Source organism: Plodia interpunctella, chromosome Z, assembly GCF_027563975.2.
Source record: "Plodia interpunctella isolate USDA-ARS_2022_Savannah chromosome Z, ilPloInte3.2, whole genome shotgun sequence".
In the NCBI taxonomy this organism is placed as follows: domain Eukaryota; kingdom Metazoa; phylum Arthropoda; class Insecta; order Lepidoptera; family Pyralidae; genus Plodia; species Plodia interpunctella.
Window position 1 is genome coordinate 2,564,775 of NC_071324.2, and position 18,916 is coordinate 2,583,690.

The following is an 18,916-nucleotide window of genomic DNA, read 5'->3' on the forward strand; positions in this document are numbered from 1 at the left end:
CCACTTAATTTGTTGTTACAAAGACGGGCAGATAACAAGGTTGTTACGGCTTATTTGGATTAATGAGATTAATTTTCGTTCCAACAAATCTCATTTTTGGAAAGCTTTTGTTAGAAAGTCTCATATATTTTTATTTTCCACGACCTTCTAGGAACTCGTGTGGAGGTTGTTCAGTGGAACATTTTGGGGCACTCACAACAATGTTTTTGTTAAAGAATTTTCAAGATACAATCGGCGTTATTAGGACAGCTGCAGTATGTTTGCAATTTCAGTCGCATTTTTATTCGCATTGAACTGCATTCGTCTCTTCTATAATAATTAACGAGGCGTGTACTTCTACACGTAATGAGTTTTGAATAGATTCCCTTTGTTATTTTCTATTGCTAGTGTGTATTGGTGTACAATTTAAGAGATTTTCACAGACATTTAATTTATGTAGTGAAGGTGATTTTCAACTTTAAAAATGGTTGACAATTATGACAATTTATATAATTTAAAATTGACATAATAATTTACAATTCGTGCAACAATTTGTTATCTATTATATACACAGCGAATAATATTAAATATTATCTTCATCAATTTTTCTTGTCATTTTTTACTTTTTTTCCACACAAAATCGGCGACCAATGATGTGATTTATAGCATATAATATATTATATAGATTTTCGAATTTACAACACATTTTAATAGTAATTTTATATAACTACAACAATTGAATGTGTAAAAAATGAGAAATTCATAAATAATTTAAATTAATAAGCACAATATTTAATTATTTTTTTTAACTTTTATTTCATTCGAAATGTCACTTTGTTCGATCGTTATGCGATGTTTTTTTTTGTCTTCACTAAAGTATTATTGACTCCGCGACGTCAAAGTACATCACTTTAAATTAAGCACCATATTTTATGTTTTGATATGACTAGTCGTAAAATAGCCAACATCATTAAAAAAACATAAAGAAACTGCTCCATTAAAGCATGGGTAGGTACATAATTCAGCACAGCATAACTAATTGGGGCTAAGAAGGTAGAAATTATTTCCCATGTGGTCCGCAGCTCGTGGAAGCCTCTGCTATCTAAATATAGACTCCCTCGGCGCAATGTCAAGCTCACGTCACCACGGCGAACCTTCCAGTATTAAACCAACCGGAGAGAACGCGAGCTATGAAAAAAATGCTATGAAACAAAATCTATAATTTCAATGCTGGACGAGCGATCCTATTTAGATAATCAAACATTCATATAACACCATTGCATTCGCCACAATTTTAAACAAAGTTCCTGATTCAAAATTTACACGGAAGCAACTATGTACATATTATTATTATTATTATAACTATCTGATGTAACCTGTTAACTATGATATTAACAAAAAAAAAATTCCAAAAGTAAGTAGCTGGTGTGAGACTAGGAAGCCTTTTTACATTTTAAAATGCATTGTTAGACAGCGTTTGATCAACATAAACGTGTGACATATAATTGTCACGCCCGTACCGTACTTTGGGTGATTAGAAGTGACCACGCAGGTAGCTTTAATACTCAATGCGGCGTACTAATGAACTGTGCACTTTTCATATCTCTGTTTTTGCTACCCGGTTGTTTCATAAATGGCTTTAATATATTATGATGACGGTAAATACTTGTTTGCATTATAATTGTTTTCGCTTTATTTCCCGAGTTCTTCAAGGGGACAGATACATTGATCCGCTTTAATTTATAAATAAAACTCATTTTTGTATCATGCGAAGCTGAAGCGTAATCATAGTAATTAAACTTGGAAAAAACTAAATACTTAGTGGAGGTAGCACTTAGAGGTGCTATATAAAAATGCCTTTTGACGGGTTAGTATCACAAGGCAAAGTATACAATTATATCTAATAACTAGAAAAACTTGTAATAATAATGTCTAATAACTAGAACAACTGTTTTTATCTCAAATTTGCAATATACTACATTGACTAGTTCCTTAAAAGACAATATCGTCATTTACCCATATATTAAGTTGATATATTTAATTACTAGTGCACTTAGGATGAAATAACAAAAATCTCAAACTGACAGACAACGCACAACTTAAACTAGTTTTCCTTCCCAAGACCGGATTTACCACGGGAACTACTAAAGAACTAATTTTTACGCGCGTTATAAGTACAACATATGACATCATCTGACCTGTCTGACGAAATAAATACACGATTCATTCATTGATATGACGAAATTTGTATGTAACTTTTTCATACATGCCCCCAATTACGTTTAAGAGAGAAACACGAAATTAAATTTTCAGGTTTTTATTTCAATTTGTATTTTACCAGATACTATTCCGCCCATAACAAACTAAAGAATTATATATTATAATCGCCTTGTAAGATAAACCACGGACAGACAGAGAGATACACAGACAATGGGGAAACTAAGCTCATTGTTAACATCGGAACCCTATACTGTAACATACGAAGGTCGTATTCAAAGGTCGATTCTTGCAGATAAATCATAGTAACTTGGCTCATGCTCACTCACCCTTAAGTATTGGCACAGTGGGTTCTTCGCTGCATCAAAATGCACACAGTTTAGTATTATATTATATTTGGTGCATTGTGATCCTTACCGGGAGGTGGATGGGGTAAGTGTGTTACAAAACTTGTTGACGCAACGCCCCAATATTTCTGGATAATTTTCGTACAAATACAGAGAAAGTATTTATTTCTTTGAAGCTCTAGGAAGAATTGGTTTGGATTTTGCACCGGATATAGGCTTTGAAGTCGAGTTGGGGGGCACCTGTGTCTGGGAATGGAAAATAGGTTTCATTCAAGTGAAATGAAACGGTAGTCCACAGAGATCTGAGAAAGTATCGGATCGAGTTGCGTGAACAAACGTTCATAGTAAATCCTCGACATGATATTTTTACGGATACGAGGCTCTGTGGACTAAGGTTTTGTCTAAACTTAACGAGATATTATACCTTAGGTACAATGTTGAGAAAATGTCTGTCTTATTATAATTTACCTATTGTGCTCGTTACCTTTGTGTCCATCGGACCCAGAAGGATACAAGTTTAGTGCTTATATCTATTTATATTCGATTTTTTGCGATTTTTATAATTCAGATTACGTTTCGATATTTCGCTAAAATAACTTCCTGCTATGTCTTTCCCCCGAGGACCATAACCTTCACATTCGGGGCCTACGTCGTATTTCTAAAGTCAGACGGTCGTCATATATTGTGTTTTATAGCATTACGAGAGAGATTTATATCATTAAGAGAAAAACCTACGGCAAGGAAGTGAACTGAAAAGTTCCCGGAAATAGTAATTAGGGCGTGAAAAGCGAATATTTCCTGCACTAGCTAGGCGCGTGGTGTGTGGCGACGAGCTGTCTTAATTTTTTCAACATGAATTTTTAGCCAAGCTAAAACTGCTATTATATTTTGGTAATCTTTCAGGAAAATTGTCTCCTGTATTTTGGAAACATGCAGCGTGATATCGGTACTACCTCCCCGCATCCCACCGATTCGGTAGGATGCGGGGCGCGCCGGGCCACGGTGCAGTGGTAGGCGCGCGGTGTCGATACGCGTGCTAGCGCGCGGCGGGGGCGTGCGGGGCGCGGGGCGGGGCAGGGACGCACGCGCGACCGCTCCACTCCAGTACGCTATCATCGCGTCACGGTGACACACGCGTTCGTGCGCGAATCGCGACCGCCACGCGGAACTCCGCCGAGACCATGACTCTCCTCACCCGGTGAGGCGCCGTCACACGCGCTCCGAATACACATTACGTAAGGACTCGCACGAACGCCGACGTCTCCCGCAACCATACATATCCTAAAAAAAATATCGAACAATTCACATAATCATAGTATTATTTAGTTAATGAAAGTCGTCCATCAAGTATAAAAAGTTGCGCGGCTGAGATCGCGCGCTTTGGGCGGGCAGAAAATTCGGCGGCAAAGTTGCGCAGCTGGATAGAGTGCGCGGTGCGCGAGCGGGCCCCGGCGAGGGGCGTGCCGCAGTAAGCGGCCGCGATGCGGCCGCGGGCGCTTCCCTTCTGACCAACATGTCGCCCCCGTACCAGTAGCACGCGCAGCCGGATCCTGGGCATGGCTCGCGAGTGAGGTGGAGCCCTAGAGCAGGCCGGGGGGGGCGCAGCGGACCCGCCGGCCTCTCCGCCGCGTCCCCGCTGCACCGACAAGATGGCAGATTGACATTGAGCAGCCACCATTGCTCGCATAGAGTTAGTCGAGAAATGGGGGCTCACGCCTGTCCTCAGGCCGAGGCAGGAATGCCCCCCGGTCCAAGAACAAAATGGGGACCAAAGGTACGTATCGTCCTAGCGCGTCGGTTTAATCGAGGGCGGCAGAGTCGTAAAGCTGCGGTCAGGAGTGTCCTGTTTGCGTCAGCGCTGGTCGCGCAGTTTGCCGCGACCTCACGCTGCACGCGCTCCCCTCGCTCGCAGATATGTATATATCAGCTTTGTTATGGAATATTTCGACATGTGTTGGTGAGTGCCACCTCGGGTGCCACTAACTGCTACTACCATTAACATATTTTTGCCTGGTAAGTGCCAGGGAAACAGTAACGACTTATATTTTTGACTATTTTTATAAATTGCTAACGATTCACTGCAGTGTAGCTGTATTGCAGTTAGACATATCAACGGAGGTGATGCGGATTCCGCCGCAGTCCAATTTCTTAAAGGCTTTGTTCTTGTTTCCGAGCTTCATGGACGACTGCAGCTGCGACCGAATGCTGCAGTGCGGTCGTCGGCCGTCATCCGCCGCGACACCAGCCGTTATCCCGAACTGTAAAAATATCGATGATTGATGTTGTAAACGCTACGCTCAACGCTGGGAGCTCTATGAGCCGATTATACTCGAATTACGAGTATATCTCTCAATCTGGATCGATAAAGATATTATAATACGAGCATGTGAGATAGATGAGTCATGGTTTGGCGGAATGTGTGTTCAAAAAATAAGTCAGGAAACTGTGATGGATGTACACAACAAACGCTTTTAATATGACTACTCGCTTCTATAGGTTGTTCACACTGGCACTCTCATAGCACACTCATATTCTCATTAACATTTCAGTTCTGATAGGTAGTTCAAAATATGGAAAAATGACGTTTTATATATGAAATATCTAACTAATATATATACTCACCCAGGTAGATATTGATTTGTCTGAAACGTGCCCAAAAGGCTGACAGCACTGCGACGTCAAATGGCCGACTTTATGACCACCATTTGGCTACTTGAAACAATATCTAGCAAATTTCCGAGATATTGGTCAAATCACCAAAGTAGGTGACAAAGGTCTTAATCTAGTCTTAAGTAACATAATAAATGCGCAAGTTTGCTCGTAGTTTATTGGGTTGTTACTTCCAAGGACTTAATCTGTTCAAACAATATTTTTATGTATGCAGAAGAAGGACATAATGTTACTTTTTGTCACGGAAAAAACTTCAAAAACACTTTTCCCCTAGGAAACTCACACAAAAAGACCGTTCATTCTATATTCCCAATTACAAAAATAACAAATGTGAAATCTATCAAAATAACATTCCTATATTATTACCCTATACGAGCATTCACAATTGTTTTTGAAATGTTCACTAACACCCAAACATATTTTCATAGAATTTCAAGAAGTGGCCCTCAGACCACACGCATATTACTGTAGGTACTTACATTCGTTACTGCACGTCATATGCACTTTGCTTTAGTGTAACTCTTTATAATAAACTTTTTTACTCTGCTTCGTCACTATACACGATGTGTATGTATAGAAAATTCTCAAAATACATTCTGATTCTGCTTTAAAAGTCTTGGCATTGGCCCGAAACACGTCCAACACAATCTGATACAGCTCCGTTCGAACTGGAACGGGAATACAATTTATATATTCCTTCATCTCGAAAAAGAAATTAAATCTGATGAATTTCAATAAATGTCCCGCCGGCGGAACCCTGGCCCCGTTGCATCTTATTGGCTGACTTCCTTCGGTTTTTTACTTCGGAAACCATCCTCGCTTCTGCTGTCTATTCAATTTACTGATTTGCCTTCAGCTCAGAACTCTTTGAAATGTTCTATATTTGTGAAAACAATTTCCATCTCCGCATTTTGATGACATTGTAATTCGTTCCACCGCGTGCCGTGCTTTTAGAGGGGATCTTACTAAAAAATTGTTGGGGTATAAAGATTTTTCAGAAAAAGAACAAAGAAGTTTTACTATACTTAAAGTTATTCCTTAGTTACTTCCAATTTATGTTCACAGCTAACCAAAAACATTTTAATTTACAATTTTCTGCTAGCAAAATATCAATCGAACGTTAGTACAATAAATTAATAAAATATACTACTACGATTTGTAGTATCATTTATTAAACCAAGATAGAAACTATAACGAAAGCAAAAAACATTTTGCTTTGGTTAAATCCGAATTAACATTTTGCATATTTCGTCTAAAATTTTGACTGCGGTAGTTACTACACCACTGCTTTAATCCGACTTTACTCCTAAATCTCCAAAACTTACGGAAATAGGATTTTCACTCAAATAAGTAACGATATAATCGTACAGTTTTTTTAAGCGAGCTTAACCAATATTTTTAAATACGATTAATACAATGGTATTTAAAAAAAAAAGTAATTAACACTTCATCCGAAATCACATTATATTCGATAACACGATTAAATTTAACCTTTATGCATAGTTCTGCTGATAATTTCAGAGTTATCTGTGTTTTTAATTGTATCGAACTATTTATTGAATCGGTTTTATATGGATATTGCAGTTTGTGACCATGTTTGAGAGAAATCGGTCTGAATGTAACTGAAATTTTTTAAATTTGTAATTATATAATTCAACATGAGCGAATGTTGCGAGTATCCTATGGCCGAGTGGAGGTAACTGATATACATTATACATACATGTTTAAACTAGTCTTTGTTCGCGACTTTGTACACGTGAAAATTATGTTTAGCCTTACCGTGGAAATTTCGGGAAATCATTTAGTGCTCATAGGGTACTCTGAAAATCGAATATTAATACTTTCAAATTTACCTAAAAATGTATAGCAATTTATTAAGCGAGAGCAAAATGCTCCTGAATTTAGCATAGTTGTGTAACTCGTAGCTTCACGGAAGTTGGTGCAACGGAAGTTGGTTACAAATTGCCGTCAGTTAGTTCCTGCAAACTATTGCAGGCGGGTATTCGATGCTGCTTCGTAACTTGTTCCAATGTTTGTTGGTTGGAGGCAGTTAGGATGATAGTTCACTGGAATATAAATATACAACAGTTATTTGAGTATTTGTTTCTATAGACCGCAGTATGGTTGAAGTCACACGACAATGTGAAACTATTAGAGACAGATCGGCTCTTTCATATAATAATTAAATTACTGCATCAATTTCTAAGAAATTTAGGAAAAGCGTAAGGAAACGTTTTATGTTAACAGAAGCCCCGGGACGTAGCTAGTTATACATATTTCTTTTTTTGTTATTCATAATAGCCAATTACGCTCATTTTCCTCCGCTCTTCAGCTACGTCGGATTAAAATACGCAATATATTTTATTCATTCTGTCAGTCTTAAAAACGACGGAGCGCGTAAATGGAGCTGGAGTCCCAATAAATTTTAATAATTCCAATTTGCCGCCAAAAGATAAATAAAGCCGGGAATTGCACGGCTTTATTCAATTTTCCTTTTCCGTGGATTTAAATATCCGCCCGTGGATACAACGAGAGCAACGGATAATGTAATGATTTTCAACTCGTGTGCGTTTTGCTCCAACTATTCATTCCTTTGGTTTTTGTTTCGTGTTCGAATAGATATAGTTTAATATTTTTCAATTTACTAAACTATACATAGAGGTACCATCGATTCTCTAGGTCGAGTTTGAAATCATAAGTTCAAAATCAACTCTAATCATTTATTGCGTGTCATGTGTTACATAGGTTGTACATATGGTGTCAAACATACATTAAGTTCAAACATAAAGCCCGTAAAGGCTTACAGCAAAATACGGTAGGTACATACGATAGGTTTATGATTCACTCAACCCACTGCGGCGCCATTACTGAGACAATCACTCAATTGCGCTTTTTTCCGGTCACTTCCACAACACCGATACTTTCCTACGTTACCCACAATTTTCGCCACACACGGCAATGGCCTTCCGTAATAAAACTGTTTAAAAAATACCAGCAGAGAAAAATATACCTGCATTCGATGTTAACACAGAAGTACTATTAATACTAACAAAATGCTTCATCTTCACAGTATAAATAAACATTCGCACATACAACAAAGTAAAAAATTTTAAAGTCATTTCCTGGCTGAACGGATGTTAGAGTTGTGATTTGTTTTAAAACGTTAAATTTTATTTTTATACAAAGGCGTCGAGAAACATCAAAGATAGTTCTTAATTTGGGTCAAAATTGGACAATAACCTATAGTTAGTATTGCATACAACCTATAGGTATATTGGTACTGTCATAACAGTATGATATTGTCAACAAGACCTCCCCAAGATAATATTGACTCAGCCAACAACAAAACAACAGAATTATGGAATTCACCTCGACAGGCGGAACTCAGGTTTCAGGTGTTTCCCGTCTTATATATTTGATGGAAACAGTAATGTAATTAATTAAGAGTATATTAGATTGGGCGTAAGATGGCAAGCGATGGAGATTCTAAATCATAGCATAATAATAAGCATAATAACGTTTAAATGTTTAAATCTTTGTAAAAATTATGTTGTTTATTGCGTCGCCTCTTCTTCACTTGTGGTTTGGAAGCGGTGGAAACGTAAGAAAAGTAATGCGTAACGTGTTCAAGAATTAATCACACAAAATCTACTCTCTCATCTAAATATTTTTATTTTTCTTCTATACCATTTAACGTTGGAGCCCAGGGCCTGCTTTCCTGCTTCTTCTCCTCCACTTCGCACGTTGTTCGTCTTCCTTAGTTGTCAAACCATATGCACGCATATCTTCTTTGACGACATTAAGCACTTCTTGGGTTTGCCCCTTCTACCAGGGCCAGCTGGAAATAACATAGCACACACAAAATCTACTAGATTTTTGTAGTAATAAACGTCTAGACAGCTTTCCTTGAGATACACGGTCGAATAAGGACAATTAATTTTGAAACAGTCATGTCATCATTTCATAGATATTACATATACACTATCGTCTATGGTCTAACCGCAACAGAGCTGACGCCGGTAATATAGGCTATAATTCTACCCACCACAACCAACACGGAACGTGTCAAATCCCCAGGTTAACGATAAATCAAATGTTGTAAACCACAGATGTAATCCTCTCGAACGGTTTCCAGCAACGTAGGGATTTGCACAGAGCGGTTATCAAATTATTATTGAGTGTACAAATGTGATAGTATAGGTATAGTGTCTAAATTATGATTAATTATTATAATTATTGTCTTTTTTTCATTCATCTTCGGACACAGGCGTAGTTTTTCTGTGTTTCTAGCCTTCCTCATCCTACTTTACCTACATCCTAAATTTAATAGAAAGGTACAAACATTGATTGATGATTTTTTTCTTTAACGTACATTGCTTAATTTGTATGTGAGCTTCTTTTATCGCAAAGAAAAACCAGCAAGGAACGTCGATACTGCCAAGTGAACTTTACCGATAGTGTGGTACCGCGAGGCTTGACGAGCGCGTAAATTACGCATGACACCAACGACTATCTTTTATTGAACTAAAAGACTTTTATTCGAGACCGAATATTGATGAATCCATCGGCCATATATCAGTTCACAGGCAATTATCCCATTTGGTGGAACCGGTTCAAATTTACGATCCGTAACGGTAATTGCCACGGTTAAATACGAGTTCACACGTGCGGCCATTACACAGCCTCGTTGTTGCTGGTGACAGGTCTAATTTTAAACGGGATACCATCATAAGTGCGGTGATGAGTATAAATTTTATTGTAATTATATTTCTCTGAAAATCGTATGATATATTATATGCAGATATTTGGTAAATGTGACATTCGAACTGACGCGTCAGTTTAATACTACGTCATGCCCTGCGAGAGGCATGTCCAATAGCTCCATCGATTTAGTAAGTACTTCGATGGAGTACCTACTAATTCCATGAATAGCTCAGTCGTGTACATTGTAGCTCCGTTGTTTTCTATAGGTTTTGACACTGACATCGAGAGTCTAAATAAGAACACAAATCGGTGCAGAATTTACATTCTGTGACATTTCACATTAAATCTCCGTCGATTTGAATCTAGTTCGGTTCTATTTCTATTTAAATGCGGACTAATGGACATTACATCTACGACCAAGTTCGGAAGGTTACGGCCAGTTTTAAAACCCGATTGTCATCTATTTTAATGCCGATATTCGATAAGGTCGACAGGTCGACATTGTTTTGCTTTTTGTCTTTGACCTTTTTCATTTGGGTTGGTCTCATTCAATCTGAAATAAATGTTTATTGTTATGTTGTCTCTTGCATGAGGACAAGGGACCAACATACCCTTGTGAGACGTTTCTAACAGTTACTTAATAATAATAATAATAATAACTTTATTCACCAAAGAAAAAAGTACAATAATTGACAGAATCATTTTAGTAGTTAGATTTACAATTTATAAGTTGGACTGTGGACTCTGCACTAAGCGATGCTTGTGTCGCAGCGTCCAGAACATTTACAATTTACATTACGATTTTTACATGTTCATCGTATCATACATAATAATAAACACAATATATAACACATACATATATAATAAACACAATTTGAAGTAACAGAAGAAATACATTACTCAGCGACGCGTTTAGCACTAAAAGCTATACTTAAATACAATATTAATTACAATATTGCTTTAAAAATTATGTTGTAGTGAAGAAATATACAATGATACATTTTATTAGAAGACACAACCAGATATACGTTTGAGAAAATACTAAACATACTCGTGATTTGGTTTATACAAAATATTTGTAAATGCTAAATAAATTAAATTAAACTAAACACTGTGTTAACAAAGACTAGATGCAATGTAATCTACTTAGTTTTACTTTTTTAACAGTTTGTTCTAAAATGGTATGGGGCTTGATCCAAAGTATAACCGCGTGCAAACCATGGTGCTGGGGTGTACTTGCGACCATTGTTCAGAGTAGTGCAAGTCTATTAAAAATACAATGGATATTATTATTATCTCATTACCTATTACAATGATTATCCTACCAAACCCGTCATGTGTGCAGTTTGTACTACCTACAACTTAGTTATCTAAATAAATAAAGCCTAAGTGGTTTTATTTATTAGTGTCTTTCAAATAAAAAAATCTTTTATTGCGTTACCAGAACGTAAAACTGAGATTGCACGAAATTTTTGGCAATTTTTAACTTTTTTGACGCATTGATCTTCTGGAAAGGATTTTTAAATGGCTTATTAAAAGCTTAAGCTTTAAATACAATGATATTTTAGAGCAGAAACCACACCCAATCAGGTCGTTACCGAATGATCAAATATGATAAGCCAATAGTCTGAAAACCGCGCAAAGTGAATAAACAATTACTCTGAGCTCCGAGGCCTTTATAGAGAGACCAAAGAGAGAGGTTTATGAGTAATGTATTTTCGTTAACTAAGCGTAAACTGATCTAAATTTACTATTCTTTAGTCTCCTATTTAGATCCTAAAGTATTCCTTAAATCCTTTGTGATCACTCGGCAGGTAACAATGTCACGAAACATTTTATTGTTAAACCTAAATACTGCTTGTTGCCCTTTATTTGTTCTATTGTTCTTAGGTTTGACCTCTATAATCGTTTGATAATATACACTATTATTGTGTGAGAAAGTACATTTTCACTTGTAGAGGGATAGGTTATGGTGTTGTGGTGTTTACCGCAAATGAATTGCTCCGGTATTCTAGATCGTAGCGGACCTGCATTCCGTTTGGCTCCGGATCGTAGCTTCGTAGCCTTGTGGTAGGCCCGCTACGACAGCGTCGTAGCCGGTCTACCGCAAGGTTACGGAGCAGATATTCCAGATATTCGTAATTATCGATTTTATTACTCACGTCGTTGATTTTATTAATATTATTTTACTTTGTAAGATTTATCTTCTTACGAAATCAGTACTTATTTGTGGTGTGAAATATGTAAACGCTAAATTTCAAGAACTAATATCATCTGACACATGGCCACTACAACTACACAATCGATTGTCACACAGTCATTAAGTAAATAAATCAACACTCCCCAGTTATCCCAACTAATCCATACATGCAACTGAGTTACAAATAAACTCAGTTGCTTTACTTAATGACTTGCTTTTTTCAGTCCTTGTATATTTGCCAGTACACAAATAAATACAAAATATTTAGGGTGTTTTGCATCGCCAAATTTGACCGTGATTTTAACCGGGGCGCGTCGCTGACGTTTGCGTACAAAATGGCGTTTGCGTTTTTCTGCACACGTTAAAGTTAACGTCAAAGTTCACAGTGCAACCCACCTTTAATGCTTTCTTTTACTACCCAAATTCAATTAAAAACAATAATTTCTAACTAAATTTTAATGCTTTTCGCACATACTATATGTTCACTTTTAATGTAACCGGCCGTGTCACAAATACATATGAAAAATTCAATTTTAGTTTTGATTCAAAAACAGACAGACACCCGGAACAGATTCCTCGTCAGATCTCAGCATCACAGAATATGTTCGGTGTCGTGTTCATACAAAATGTGTCATGTCATTATGAGAACGGGGGCGGTAACGCGATATACCGGAATGGACTTATTTTTATACCACCGCGATAGTAAACAAGTCGAGCACAGAAATCGAAATAAAATACTAGAAATCGATATTTTGCGAGAATGTAAACGGGTATTTTTAATAAATAGAGTGATCCAAGAGCTTAGAGGTAGGAAGGTATAATTTGTTATGGTTCCACTCGAGCGAAACCATGGCGGGCCGCTAGTCATGAGTAAACAGCACGCCGCCTCGCGCACCTATTGTTTGTAAATAAAGGGGACGTGTAAATTTCATGGACCAAATCAATATCGAGATGAAGAGAAGTTTGTTACGATCCGTTTCACGCAACCACAAAGCGTGCAGTTTATATGTGCGTACAGTCAACCGCATTACAATTCTTTAATTCACCACTATCATAATAATATGGTCGATGAATAAAATCTAGTGTAACAATTACTCCTTGTTCGCCTTTAATAGGAATTAATTTAACAAGTTTATTTGTTAGAAAAATTCTTTAAAAAACTTTTGAACTGCTAAACCGATGTTAATCAAATATATCTAAGAACCACCGCATAAAAATTAGCTATCAAATAAAAAAAAACACCTCCCAATCGGTTCAGCCGTTGATGAACGGTGCCACGTACACAAAAGCGGCCATCATCCAGCCAGTCTTTTTTTAACATCTCCTAAAAGATCACTTGTGCGGTCAAGATGATTTCAATGTTATATTATAATAAATATATGAAAATCCATGCAGAGGTTTGAAAGATATGATAAAGGATTTACATACAAGATACTCACGAAACACAATCATTTCTTGCAGTCGGATAAAATTCTAACGACGTTAATATATTTTTATCGCTTTCGACATATATAATGACATTCCGTCCGATAGCTCTCAAAATGTTATAAAAATTTCACGTGATAGTAGCGTGAATGTCCTGTAAAATTGAGAAGATAGGATTAACTTTCAGAAGTTATTACAATATCGTAACTTCTAAAGTTTATTTCATTTAAATATGTATATTTCAATAGTAGCTGAAAACTGTATAATGTTGATGGCAATTGAATTTATGTTAAGAGCTCAGTTGAATGAAGTGAGATGAAAATGTAGGTCAGTGTCTAGCTGAGGAAGTGACATAAATGGCACGGGTAAGGCGTTGTTGCTAATTCAATAAAGGCAAGAAGAGAGAAGTAATAAAAGTTCATTAATTAAATCGCGTAGCCTGGGATACTGACACGGGCACGGAACACTGAACAAAGGGGACCGAATATGTCGAAATTAACCTGGGTGATACGAGTTCCACGTGAAACAAGGACGCATATATTCACTTTGATCATTCAGGTGCACGAATCGAAAATCGTGTAACTCTTTTTTTCATTCTGTTGAAAAAAATACTTACACTTTGTTTTTCCATCAAAAGTGCCAATTTTACAAAGCTAGTGACCCCAACCTGACCTGCCTCACTAATTGGCCTGTCAATCCAAACAGGAAAACTAATCCGACCAAAGTTCCGGAGTTTGGGGAGTTCAAACGAACCAAATTGAATTTGTCATAGACATGGCACAAGAAAACCATTTGTTGTTAAAATGCAATTGTTTGTATAATTGTCATATAATCAAATATGATAATGACACTGATTACGCGCTATTGCGCAACAATGGCCCAGCGCTCAAGTTGAAAATATTTGAACAGTCATTTTGTCAAATTTTAACAGAAGCCACGCAATCACAAGTTCTGGTCATTAGGGGTGGTAGCAATAAATTAAATACTAATTACATATAATTTTGACGTTAAATTTGGCGGGGCAACTCGCCCTTTGTTGGCCATTTGATTAAATGCATCCTATTAATAGTATTTCCATGAAACTTTTCGTTTTGAAATGACCTCATTCTGAAATATTATATTTTGAATTCCTACATTTATTCATTGTTCAAAACAAAATACACAACTAGCTGCTAAACTAAGGTTATTCTATTAATAACTTGATGGAAATTGTTTGTGTTCTAAATGCGTTTATCCAGTTCTAATGTAACACATACTAGTGAAAACTGTGCGTAGGTAATGTACAATACTTCTGGTCACAATGTGTCGTATATACTTGAACATTTTCAATATAAAACAATCACTATCGCACTATGTGACATAGAAACCATGTAATATGATCTAGCTGCGCTAGGGAATACAGTTTAGGAAATTAATTTATAATAGATAATGCACGGAAAATCTGGGAAGACTTATATTATGTTTGCATTATACAATGCAAAGAGCAATGTTTGATTTGTATTGTGTGTGAATAAAAAAAATAAACAAATAATACATCTTACAAGACCTGTACATGTAACACCTATAATGTCACCATGCTAACTCAAAAGATCTGGCTAAAACCGCGATGCACTCCGTGAGACATTTTCTTATTTTGCCAACAGCATACAAAAACAAATGAAACACAGTACGTAGTATAAGTTCATTTAGATTAAGGGTTAGGGTTATAATTATATTTTGATCTAAATCTCAATGCATCACCACGTCACCAACAATAAACCACCTTCGAATAAATATTAAACTGTGAATATATGGCGCCAACACGCAACAACACAAGCCACACGCGAACACAAGCATATGTTTAATCAATGATATGTTTGATATTATCGCGCCGCGTCGCGCTGCATTATCGCGTTTGTAGCTTAGTTTGGACGTTATATGGCCCGGTAAGAGGGTCACTGCTGTTTAATAAATCTGTTTGTAGCCTAGTATAAATTCGGGATCACTGCAGCTGAGGACGAAAAATATGCTGATTCATGGCAATTATATTTAGCCAAACTTGCTTCACGTGACTCTACGTAGATTTTATAACTACCCCACATTTAAAACAGCATTAGCAAACTGGAAACTTCTATAAACAAGAGGGTATTTATCATCGACACCGTTTCCTTTTCTAGACACGTCGTGGCGTCAGCGTCGTCCGATAAAGCACCTTTGTGACTTTATCTCAAGTGTCATTCTGTTCGATCCAGCTCCTCTTATCCGTTGGACGGCTTCCACCAGATAAGTGGATCGAAAAAAACAACCATTGCTGACTCCGACCACTCAGCAGTTTGCAAATGCCACTCCTGAAGACCCCTCGATGTCTGTATGGACGTGACTAAGCATAAAGTCGACGGTTAAAAATCTTCACATTTTATGTCTCTGTGGATCGGATCTCGATTTTATATAGGACAGAATTCTCGCTTCGTGCTCGCAGTTGTTTATCTGGGTTTGCATAAACGCGCCTATAAATAAATAGACAGACATCAATTCTATAAATCACATTTTGGCCTAGGCCTAGACTAGATCCATATTTTTTTTTCTTTATTGTCTCCCGGTCATAGATGCTCTCATGCAGGCCAGTTACAGTCTTATTGAATAGCAAATATATAACTCAGCAGAATGACTTGCATTATAGTTACTAATAATTTCGGGAAAATGTATATATCCGTCGCCAATGTAAATCTGTATTCGCGAACATGATGAAATTCCAAGTGCTCTGTTTTGTTTCACATGGAAATATTGGTTATCGGCAATTTGATTGACATCAATGGCCAGTTTTAATTGTGAGTTTAATCCACGTTAATTGGGTTGAAAATCCAGCGAAAATTGGCAAAGAGATATTGAAGCACCACTTCCACATCGGGTATTTAAGCGCGGCCTTTATTGTATGAATTAATTAATTTGTACAAGGCAACTCAATTAATGTACAAAAAGTTCAGTTTTGTATTAAGTCATACGAATGTAATATGAAGTATGTTGTATGAAGTATGTTGTATGAAGTATGTTGTAATGATATGCGGCTGAGCATCGCGATTAGGCTCAAGAACGAGAACCTCCTTTTTAAAGACGGTTAAAAACATCGCGCAGCCATCATAATTTTATTTTCGCATTCTATTTTTGCAATGTTTGTTTTTGATCTAATCTAGAACGTTGGTTCTTTACGTTTATGATCGGTTTTGATATAATTTTAAGCGTGATTCAGTACTGTATGTTGAGTACAGATTTAAGTTTCGTCGTTGATTTGTTGACTGTACTAGGTGTTAAAATTTGGTCCAAATGCAACAATTTTTTCCCACTGGTTCTATATTATTCAATCGATTTTGTTAATTTTTATAGCTCGCTCTCACTCTTCGGATTTTTTCAGGTTAATATTTTTGAAACAATTAGGTACCTGCCTATCTAATAACATTCCTATCTAAAAGTGATATTATGTTATAAATCGAAAATTCATCATCATCTCAGCTACAAGTCGACGGCTGGACGTAAAGGTTTCTTATATTATTAGACTTATTAAAAAAAAGTTAATTTAACTGTCCCAGAGGTTGTCGTTGTCTCTATCTAGGTATCCTTGTTTTTTATAATATGGAACTACAGTATTTTTTGGAATTAACACTATATTTTTCTTGCAGGTCCCTCCCAAAATTATGCAGCCAGGAGGAGGAGGCGGGGGGAAGGCCGCCAACAGGGGGTGTAATAACGTTTGAGCCGATCCAACATGATCACGACTTTTGCGAGAGAGTAGTCATCAACGTGAGTATAATCTCGTTTATTTTATTTAACATTTCTAACATACCTACCATAATACAACAAGAAAGAAAAAAATGCCCGGATCATTACATGTTAAAGAGAAAAAAAAAACAAATGCAAAGCGGTAGCCATGTATATCTTTAGGTGACTTGATATTTCTTTCTTGATAGGTACTATATTCTGACATCAGGACCTATAATATAACAACACTCTCGAGAGGAGAGAAACAGAATTGTCTATATTAAAAAGGGCATTTCTCTCTCCAGTCTCACTCAAGTTCCAATTTTTGGTCACTGGTTTCTTTATAGAGAGATGTGGAGAATGTGCCATGATACTCCAACCGGGTCCGAGTGGAGTGGTGGGCTGTAACGACTGCAAATACAACCGGGACCAACGGCTTAACTTTTTAATTAAACAATTTGTTAGTTAGGTTAGTGCTGGTTGCAAAGTTTGTTGGATGTTTGCTCGGTTACAGTTCTGAAAAGTCTGGATTAAACACGGCAAACTCGAGAGTTGCCAACGTGAATTTACGTTATGCATTATGGGACCACGAGTAGCTTTATTAAATGTACTTATTTAATTATGGTGAGAGTCACCATTCAACTTTGACGTTGACTTGAAACTGCCAACGTTTTGATAAAATGGCGTACTTTGCGTAGGTTAAAATAAACGCTAGTTAACGGTATAAACTATTCCTAATAAAAACACACTCCACACTACAGCTTGGATAAACTTTGACACTCATAATATACAGTAACCATGTATAAATAGCATTAATGGGATAATTAAAATGACCCGCTGTGCAAACAAATTCCAAGTACAAAGCAAAGGTACAAGATAAAGTGATGATTTTTTCCAATTCCCGTTTACTGTTGTATGTAACTTCATAAATATAATTATGGCTGAATATAGGGAATGTCCAAGCTAATAATGATTAACAGCGTAATGCATACATGTTACCTACTTTCGCACGTGGGCGAACCTTATTTAACGCGTAATTATCGCAATAAACACGAACAATTGCTCTATTTGAGCAACTGAATTAAAGTTGTTTGTCTGTTTTCCCAAAACATTGGATTTAGACAAGGATTTGTTTCCGTGTTTTTAACTTTACCAACTTTTGCAGTGATATTTATGCATCTATTTATTTAATTTCATTATCATCTATGGCTAAGTGCTCAACCGTCTCACAAGCTTGCTTAACAAGCATATATCGACAAAAAACTGTTGTATTTTTCTTTTAGAGTTTCCAACGTGACAAATTTACAAGAGTTTCGTTTTTACCACTCCACTATGGAACCTTAAAATGACGGTCTGGACGTTTTGCAAAAGTCCAATTCAGGTTAATTTGTACCTAACACATCGTTAATTAAATCTCGGCTCGAATAACCCACTTGTAGGGAGGAAAATAACGATTTAATTAATTAATTTGATCTCAACCTATTACAATAGAGACTAATTTGATTAGTGTGGCTTCTTGGAATTTATATAATCAGAAGTAGCAGTTTATATAGATTGATAATAAATAAATATACCTACATAGATATTTGTTTAAAATAAAGTATAACATTGTGTCCAGAATCTGCCTGCAATAGTGTCGGTT

General features: G+C 36.6%; 1 protein-coding gene and 1 long non-coding RNA gene across 20 annotated transcripts in view; one reads left to right on the plus strand and one right to left on the minus strand.

Moving 5' to 3' along the window:
* Sh (Shaker) overlaps positions 1-18,916 on the plus strand; it is a 243,394-nt gene that overhangs the window by 195,630 nt on the left and 28,848 nt on the right. For 17 of the 19 annotated variants that reach the window (XM_053768571.1, XM_053768584.2, XM_053768579.1 and 14 more), the window contains one exon: positions 17,196-17,316. In XM_053768571.1, coding sequence (XP_053624546.1) covers positions 17,196-17,316 — 121 coding nt within the window. Of the gene's footprint in view, positions 1-6,798; positions 6,910-17,195; positions 17,317-18,916 lie in introns of those variants that run through there. The other 2 variants (XM_053768580.2, XM_053768585.1) reach the window with 1 other exon arrangement.
* LOC128683217 (uncharacterized) lies at positions 4,329-9,155 on the minus strand. The gene is made up of 4 exons (XR_008406257.1): positions 8,901-9,155; positions 7,067-7,279; positions 5,693-5,881; positions 4,329-4,801 (listed from the first exon to the last, which is right to left on the minus strand). It is a non-coding gene; the product is annotated as an uncharacterized LOC128683217 (long non-coding RNA).